General features: G+C 43.2%; 1 protein-coding gene across 3 annotated transcripts in view; it reads left to right on the top strand.

Annotated features, from left to right (window-relative positions):
- Nucleotides 1–1,333: 1,333 nt before the first annotated feature.
- The window catches only part of SLC13A1 (solute carrier family 13 member 1), a 73,871-nt gene continuing 65,615 nt past the window's right edge, over nucleotides 1,334–9,589 (top strand). The window contains exons 1-2 of one of the 3 annotated variants that reach the window (XM_084616740.1): nucleotides 1,334–1,353; nucleotides 5,963–6,096. In XM_084616740.1, coding sequence (XP_084472866.1) covers nucleotides 1,349–1,353; nucleotides 5,963–6,096 — 139 coding nt within the window. In that variant the 5' untranslated portion in view covers nucleotides 1,334–1,348. Of the gene's footprint in view, nucleotides 1,354–5,962; nucleotides 6,097–9,589 lie in introns of those variants that run through there. The other 2 variants (XM_084616742.1, XM_084616741.1) reach the window with 2 other exon arrangements.

The raw sequence follows: 9,589 nt of genomic DNA, 5'->3' as shown, positions 1-9,589 counted from the left end.
AGCCCAGTACCCTGGTCTAAAGGTGGGAGAATCACATGATTCCAATGCAGAGATGTGAACGCTCAAGGCCTGAGCCCTGAGAGGGGTGCACTCCGACTTATAAAGGGGGTCAGAGATACTTCTAACCCCCAACCATGACCATAGCATCCAGGCATGAGAGGAATTCCATGCCTGAGAAAATTAAAAAGGAGCTTTCACACAGTCTGGAGTGGCTCACAACTGTGAGTGCCTACCTCAGGGCAGACTGTCAGAGGGCAGAGACCCCAAACTGGTGATGTGTTCTATAATTAGATTTCACCAAGCCAGTAACAAATGTGAACTCCTGGATCACTCTAAGACTTACCGTGGAGTCACAGACAGTCCTCTTAGCCTCTCCAGTCTATCTTGCCACCCAGACAAACTGGACTTCGTGATAAAAGGTCACTTAAACCAAAAATCAAATCAGATTTAAGTTTCTTTCGGTCCCAAGATACCAGTCACTTACCCCAAGACAATGCTGGCAGCCAATGTTGTCGTAAACTCACTAAAGGTTTATTAGCTAAGCAAAGGAAAGGAGAGTTATTGAGAAGTTAAAGGAGGTAAAATATATATACAGGTGAGTCTCAGTTTATAATTCCAAATAATAGCAGAGATGTAATAATCTGCCAGTTTCCCAAAACTGTCTCAGGAGTACCCAGAATAACTCTGGGGATGGGCTCTAATGTGGACTTTTCCTTTGCATGTGGAATGCACGTTGAGTCTCTGACCTCAGGTCATCACAATAGTCATTTGCTTTGGACTTAGCACCTTTTTTGATAAAGTCCTTCATTAGCATTCCCCAAGGCTTCTTTGATGTCTGAGTTATTTAGTTACAGGGGTATTTACAATGTGCATGTTTGGTATTACATTATGACGGCAACAGATAAGTGAAAACAACTCACGGAACATCCCATTAGTTTTATTGGAATGTCTGTGAGGGGAGGGCTCCTGCCTCATACTGGGAATGAGGGGTGATCAACAGGTTATCTCAAGTGCTTATATACAAATGCACAAAGCCTTGGAAACAAGCAGGGAGAACTGGAGGTCCTGGTGATGTCAAGGAACTATGACGTGATTGGAATAACAGAGACTTGGTGGGATAACTCACATGACTGGAGTACTGTTATGGATGGTTATAAACTGTTCAGGAAGCACAGGCAGGGCAGAAAAGGTGAGGGAGTAGCACTGTATGTAAGGGAGCAGTATGACTGCTCAGAGCTCCGGTACGAAACTGCAGAAAAACCTGAGTGTCTCTGGATTAAGTTTAGAAGTGTGTGCAACAAGAGTGATGTAGTGGTGGGAGTCTGCTATAGACCACCGGACCAGGGGGATGAGGTAGATGAGGCTTTCTTCCGGCAGCTCACGGAAGCTACTAGATCGCATGCCCTGATTCTCATGGGTGACTTTAATTTTCCTGATATCTGCTGGGAGAGCAATACAGCGGTGCAAAGACAATCCAGGAAGTTTTTGGAAAGCGTAGGGGACAATTTCCTGGCGCAAGTGCTAGAGGAGCCAACTAGGGGGGGCGCTTTTCTTGACCTGCTGCTCACAAACCGGGTAGAATTAGTGGGGGAAGCAAAAGTGGATGGGAATCTGGGAGGCAGTGACCATGAGTTGGTTGAGTTCAGGATCCTGACGCAGGGAAGAAAGGTAAGCAGCAGGATACGGACCCTGGACTTCAGAAAAGCAGACTTTGACTCCCTCAGGGAACTGATGGCCAGGATCCCCTGGGGGACTAACTTGAAGGGGAAAGGAGTCCAGGAGAGCTGGCTATATTTCAAGGAATCCCTGTTGAGGTTACAGGGACAAACCATCCCGATGAGTCGAAAGAATAGTAAATATGGCAGGCGACCAGCTTGGCTTAATGGTGAAATCCTAGCGGATCTTAAACATAAAAAAGAAGCTTACAAGAAGTGTAAGGTTGGACATATGACCAGGGAAGAGTATAAAAATATTGCTCGGGCATGTAGGAATGATATCAGGAGGGCCAAATCGCACCTGGAGCTGCAGCTAGCCAGAGATGTCAAGAGTAACAAGAAGGGTTTCTTCAGGTATGTTGGCAACAAGAAGAAAGCCAAGGAAAGTGTGGGCCCCTTACTGAATGAGGGAGGTAACCTAGTGACAGAGGATGTGGAAAAAGCTAATGTACTCAATGCTTTTTTTGCCTCTGTTTTCACTAACAAGGTCAGCTCCCAGACTGCTGCGCTGGGCATCACAAAATGGGGAAGAGATGGCCAGCCCTCTGTGGAGATAAAGGTAGTTAGGGACTATTTAGAAAAGTTGGACGTGCACAAGTCCATGGGGCCGGACGAGTTGCATCCGAGAGTGCTGAAGGAATTGGCGGCTGTGATTGCAGAGCCATTGGCCATTATCTTTGAAAACTCGTGGTGAACCGGGGAAGTCCCGGATGACTGGAAAAAGGCTAATGTAGTGCCAATCTTTAAAAAAGGGAAGAAGGAGGATCCTGGGAACTACAGGCCAGTCAGCCTCACCTCAGTCCCTGGAAAAATCATGGAGCAGGTCCTCAAAGAATCAATCCTGAAGCACTTGCATGAGAGGAAAGTGATCAGGAACAGCCAGCATGGATTCACCAAGGGAAGGTCATGCCTGACTAATCTAATCGCCTTTTATGATGAGATTACTGGTTCTGTGGATGAAGGGAAAGCAGTGGATGTATTGTTTCTTGACTTTCGCAAAGCTTTTGACACGGTCTCCCACAGTATTCTTGTCAGCAAGTTAAGGAAGTATGGGCTGGATGAATGCACTATAAGGTGGGTAGAAAGCTGGCTAGATTGTCGGGCTCAACGGGTAGTGATCAATGGCTCCATGTCTAGTTGGCAGCCGGTATCAAGTGGAGTGCCCCAAGGGTCGGTCCTGGGGCCGGTTTTGTTCAATATCTTCATAAATGATCTGGAGGATGGTGTAGATTGCACTCTCAGCAAATTTGCGGATGATACTAAACTGGGAGGAGTGGTAGATACGCTGGAGGGGAGGGATAGGATACAGAAGGACCTAGACAAATTGGAGGATTGGGCCAAAAGAAATCTGATGAGGTTCAATAAGGATAAGTGCAGGGTCCTGCACTTAGGACGGAAGAACCCAATGCACAGCTACAGACTAGGGACCGAATGGCTAGGCAGCAGTTCTGCGGAAAAGGACCTAGGGGTGACAGTGGACGAGAAGCTGGATATGAGTCAGCAGTGTGCCCTTGTTGCCAAAAAGGCCAATGGCATTTTGGGATGTATAAGTAGGGGCATAGCGAGCAGATCGAGGGACGTGATCGTTCCCCTCTATTCGACATTGGTGAGGCCTCATCTGGAGTACCGTGTCCAGTTTTGGGCCCCACACTACAAGAAGGATGTGGATAAATTGGAGAGAGTCCAGCGAAGGGCAACAAAAATGATTAGGGGTCTGGAACACATGACTTATGAGGAGAGGCTGAGGGAGCTGGGATTGTTTAGCCTGCAGAAGAGAAGAATGAGGGGGGATTTGATAGCTGCTTTCAACTACCTGAAAGGGGGTTCCAAAGAGGATGGCTCTAGACTGTTCTCAATGGTAGCAGATGACAGAACGAGGAGTAATGGTCTCAAGTTGCAGTGGGGGAGGTTTAGATTGGATATTAGGAAAAACTTTTTCACTAAGAGGGTGGTGAAACACTGGAATGCGTTACCTAGGGAGGTGGTAGAATCTCCTTCCTTAGAGGTTTTTAAGGTCAGGCTTGACAAAGCCCTGGCTGGGATGATTTAACTGGGAATTGGTCCTGCTTCGAGCAGGGGGTTGGACTAGATGACCTTCTGGGGTCCCTTCCAACCCTGATATTCTATGATTCTATGATTCTATGATTATTAAGTTTAAACACGCAAAACACTAATTGCTTTGATCTATACTTATACACAAGGGAATTGACCTGAGTACACTCTGACATGACCTGGTCACCCAGCTTCACAGGAGCCATAAAATGTATTGTAATCAATAGCTCACAAAGCTTCCAATTTTCTTCTTACTGTAAGATTTTAAAAATGCAAAATGTTTTGTTAATGAACTATGCTACAAGAACACTGTTCTGGAATATATTGGATGCAAGCCAACTATTTTACAGTCAGCAATAGAGGTCATAGCTAAGCATAAAATATAAGTGGTTTCCCCCCACTCTATGGAGAAGTGGACCACAGGGTCACATGAAGAAAGTGGAGCTTCATGTGGTTTCTGTGAGCTGCTTCTTCAAAGGCTGCCAGTGGACTCTCCTATGCTGCTATCTCTTTCCCAGTTGCTTTGCAGCTCTTGAATGTAAGTTCAGTCACAGAAGTCCTAGAATAGCTGGAAGGGAAAATAGAAAATTACAATCCACTAGCAGCCCTAAGAAAATCAAGCTAAAGAGATCATAGGAACCTGTACAAACTAAATGTTTTTAGTGGCACCTCTGCCGAGACCTAAACCCATGTTTTCTTGTCCAGATTCCTAAATCACATTTCATTAAAATCTTATAGAGTTGTTTCTTCCGGTTGTTCTGCATGTTGGTTTTTATTTTTATTTATTGATTTAATTTTATTGTTTTGCAATCTAATTACATTCTCCATGATGGAATTCTGCTGGGGTCAGAAGTGATTATTCATCAGGAGGGAATCAGAAAAAGGGAAAACGATAAACGTGTAGGTTTAAAGTGTATCAGATTGCATCCCCCTTAGTAGGTATGTGCATACATATGTATTAAATCCTGCAGCTGGCCAGAGAGTCATTTCTCACCCCATGTTGCTTATGAGTTCAGAAAGGGGAGCTCTTGAATACATGGAAAGAAAAGTGGATAGTCCTGTCTGCCACTACAGTGGCTATATCCTAGAGATGCCATGGCCTTTGTCCAATATCCATTGCTTCTGACCCTCCCTTTGTTATTCAGAGAACTGACTCCTCATCAAGGCCCAGCACATTGCCATCTCCTCTTCACATTACCTCTAATTTGATGGGAGGCATCATGGGCATCAATGAAGCGGGAGACATCCTGGCTCTGCTACTTGTCTGCTGTGCAGCCTCAAACGAGTCCCTCTAATTCTCTGTTTCCTCCTCTGTAAAAGGGAGATAATGATATTTACCTTCCTTGGTGATCTATGGATGAAAAGTGCTATTTAAGGGCTGAATATTATTAAATTCCAGCTGTCAATCACTCTGCGCAGCAAGTCGAGGAAATGAAAATGGATCGGTGGCAGTGGGAGCCTGGCAAAGCTTTTCTGAGCTGAGTGCATCTCTCACAGCACATACGAGGCCATGGGCCATTACAGTCAGAGATCTGACTCTCACTCCATTCTACTTTACATTTTGTAGGCATTTATTTTCAATTATGTCTTTCAAAAATGCCAGCTGATGTCCTGTTCATGCTAATGAACCCTGTTTTTTCATTAACAGTAAAGCTGTATTAGAAGTGCCATTGGTAGGTAAACAATTTTCTTCTTCCAGATCACACGTTTTCTGTGGTTCTTGTTAATTCCTGGGCTCCCTTTAAAACAGAGCAGGCTAGGCTTGAGCTTAACATAAATAAAATGTCAAGCATAGAATATAACCTGTCCTTGCAAGGGGCCACTCCTATAAGAGTGGGAGTATTCAGTTTCTATTCAGGTCAATGGTAGTTAAGAGCTTTCTCAACACCTTGCAGGATCTAGCTCTCTATTCCCTATTCCACTTATAGGAATATGTTACGGGTGGGGGCAGATAGTAATAAGAAAACTACTAAGCCTTAAACGCAGAGCACATTTGAAGCCTGAGGTTTACTGATGAACACCAGTCTTATCTTCCTAGTGTTAGTAAAGACACTAAAACAATAAAGAGCAAGATTTATTTTTAACTCAGCTTGACTAATCAGTCTGTTGCAAAGGCTAAAGGTGATAGTTTAGACAGAGAAATATTAATCAGTCAACTATTTATAGGCCATCTGATTTTTTTTTTTTTTTGGTAGTTTCTACCAGAAAACTGAGCCGCCAGCTCTCAGCAATGAAAATTTTCAGTCAGCTTTGGGTCTACCGAAGGTTCCTACTGATTCTCTTCACTCCACTGCTTTTACTTCCATTACCACTCATCATTCGAACCAAAGTAAGTGAACTGATGCTATAGGCAATTATTATATACTGTATGTCTGTGTGAGTTTCCCACATCCTTTCAGAATGGCCAGATTCTCAAATATGCTTGCATCAGGGATTATTTTCTTCACATTGCAGTGTTTTTACAGAAATATATAAAACAGAACAAGTTTAATGTAAACAGCAAAGTGAAAATTATTTCTGAAACCGTTTATATCTATTTTCTCTGCTTAAGCTGAGCTGGCTAAGAGATTTCTCACTAACATTGGGAACTGGACATCCAAATCACATTGCCTGTTCGGAAAATTCCACCCTGTTTGGTTTGTTTTAATTTTGGACACAATGAAGTTGCCCAATCTATTTGCAATATATTATACAATATAGATGAACTAAAAAGAGGGAAACATGGGGTTTTGCCCTTTATTTTGTTTCTTCCTGATGTATAAAGAAGATCTCTGTGTTTCATTTTTTAAAAAGGAAAGTTCTGCTTCTTCTTTACCTTAGAAATATCAGAAGTATCAATTTTCTTGTCTAACCTGGAGGTCTCTTTTGAAGACTGGAGAACTGGAGTAGGAGCTGTTGCATTCCTTATTTGAATAGGATGGACTGGTGAAAAAATGTTTCACAGGCCTGTCCCAAAATGTTAAGTACAGATCTGAGCTATTCCACAAAATCTGCAGCAGACCATGCTCATCAGTCCCTCCTTACTGCACTCATAGGCCTGCCCCTAAGCCCATGTTCCTGGAGCCCAATGAAGAGGTTTGCTACAGAGCAAGTGCCCCTGCTCCACTTGACAGGTTTCACTGGCTCATATGTGTAGAAAGAAGAAAAGGGAAGAATTTGGTCTTAGACCTAGGCAGGCTGGACATGTCTTCCTATAAAAGTGGAATTCCTTATGTTTGTCCATTACTGTAGTTACCTTTAACCTTTAACTTTTCCCTTCAACTGGTATCTTTTCCCCTGTTCTGCACTTGTTCTCAAGTGTGTCTGCCTGAATCTTTCAGATAAAATTTGCAGCAAGTATTTTTAAAGGGAAAAAATGCTTTGTATGATCTAACAGCAAAAGCCAAATTTACATTTAAGAAAATGTCTAATTGTTGCACATAAGATCAGTGCTTTAGATTACAGTCCTTGCATTTACTGAGCATCTAGGACACAACTGAATTTGTCCCTGGCCATTCTTGTGTAATCAAGACATTTGTTAGAAGTCAAAAATAATGTCAATAAAAAGATTTTTCCCTGAGCAGTAAAGTGATCTGAATTTTATGGGTATGCTAAATGTATTTTTAATCAGTCCATCTATCACTAATCAAAGCAGGAATGTATTGATTTGAATTGTTTCTTGTTCTCCATCAAAGGAAGGAAAGTATGTCTTTCAAGGTTAAAAATGTATAAACTGAGACACTGCTTTTAAAATGAAAGAGATAGCAATAGATAAATGGGGCCAACTTCTCTGCTGATATAAACTGGCACAGATCCAATTACTTCTCTGCTGGTGCAAGTGAGTGCTGCTCCATTGAATTTGGCCCATGGCCCAAACCACTGGATCCAATTCAAACCAATGGAAATGCCAGTGGAACAACACTGGGTTAAATTAAGAATCTGAGTTTGAATATGTCAGTATTAAAAGTGAGATCATGGCTGGCCCTGTGCAAAGGCACGAGTGTAAAAGGGGGCACCAAACCTTCTGTGCTTGTGCACACTTGCCCAGAGGCCAGTGGCAATGTGTCTGGGGAATGCAGAGAGTGCAGGTGGGTAGCACGGCCAGCCAGAGGCACTGGAACTAGGGGTGCTGAAGATGCGGCAGCAGCCGAATGCATGGCTTCCTTCACATACAGGGTTTACAGTTTTGTTCAATGGCTTTTAGCATCCCCATTATAAAAAATCCTCCAGTGTCTCCACTGCCAGCAGTATTGCTATGCAAGAGGGATGAGGAGGGGGCAGGAGTGTCCAAAGTCCATATTCTCTCCCCACCACCCAGCTGAGCTGGCCAGTTGCTGTCGGGACTTAAAGCGTCTAATGGTGGTTGAAATGATAGCAATGTGCTAGCAACCACTTTTAAAGTTTTTTAAAAACCCACCTCACTGTATTTCAGCTAATCTTAACTGCAAGAGCTGAGATCTATATTAAAGAAAACATCTAATTGTTGTGTCATCACTGCTGATGCTAATGGGCATCCTTCCTGACAGGCTGTTTTAGGAAGCCAAAGTTTGCCTGGACATGCACACTCAGCCAGCTTTCCTTCTCTGACATAGGGCTCAATGTTAGGAATGGAGCACACTGGTAGGGCAATGTGCTGCTGCCCGTGCTGTACCTGTTTGGTGGGTCAAAAGTAGGGCTTCAAGCAACAGGACTGACAATCCAGGACACTTTTATTTTTAATGACAGGTTTCAGAGTAACAGCCATGTTAGTCTGTATCCACAAAAAGAACAGGAGTACTTGTGGCACCTTAGAGACAAACAAATTTATTAGAGCATAAGCTTTCGTGGGCTACAGCCCACTTCATCGGATTCATAGATTGGAACATATAGTAAGAAGATAGATAGATATAGATATAGATGATCTATATACATAGAAGTTGGAAGTTGCCATACAAACTGTGAGAGGCTAATTAGTTAAGATAAGCTATTATCAGCAGGAGAAAAAAACTTTTGTAGTGATAATCAAGATGGCCCTTTAGACAGTTGACAAGAAGGTGTGAGGATACTTAATTTAAGGAAATAGATTCAATCTGTGTAATGACCCAGCCACTCCCAGTCTCTATTCAAATCCAAGTTAATGGTTATCTAGTTTGCATATTAATTCAAGCTCAGCAGTTTCTCGTTGGAGTCTGTTTTTGAAGCTTTTCTGTTGCAAAATTGCCACCCTTAAATCTTTCACTGAGAGGCCAGAGAGGTTGAAGCGTTCTCCTACAGATTTTTGAATGTTATGATTCCTGATGTCAGATTTGTGTCCATTTATTCTTTTGCATAGAGACTGTCCGGTTTGGCCAATGAATATGGCAGAGGGACACTGCTGGCACATGATGGCAAATATCACATTGGTAGATGTGCAGGTGAACGAGCCCATGATGCCGTGGCTAATGTGATTAGGTCCTATGATGGTCCTGCTTTGAGCAGGGGGTTGGACTAGATGGCCTCCTGAGGTCCCTTCCAACCCTGATATTCTATGATTCTATGGTGTCACTTGAATAAATATGTGGGCAGAGTTGGCATCGGGCTTTGTTGCAAGGATAGGTTCCTGGGTTAGTGTTTTTGTTGTGTGGTGTGTGGTTGCTGGAGAATATTTGCTTCAGGCTGTCTGTGTTACGAATTATACCTGATAGGACACGCACACAACAGCTGCGAATTACACCTGGTAGGACACGCACACAAATGCTATGAATTACACCTGGTAGGACATGCACACAAATGCTACGAATTATACCTGATAGGTCACGCATAGTTCGAATCTAGGCTGAGGCACATAAACAAAGTCCACAACTGCAGAGTTCCCAAAAAACACC

This window comes from Lepidochelys olivacea (genome assembly GCF_965140295.1).
Source record: "Lepidochelys olivacea isolate rLepOli2 genome assembly, chromosome: 1".
Taxonomy (NCBI): Eukaryota; Metazoa; Chordata; order Testudines; family Cheloniidae; genus Lepidochelys; species Lepidochelys olivacea.
This window is presented reverse-complemented; position numbering and strand designations above follow the sequence as displayed.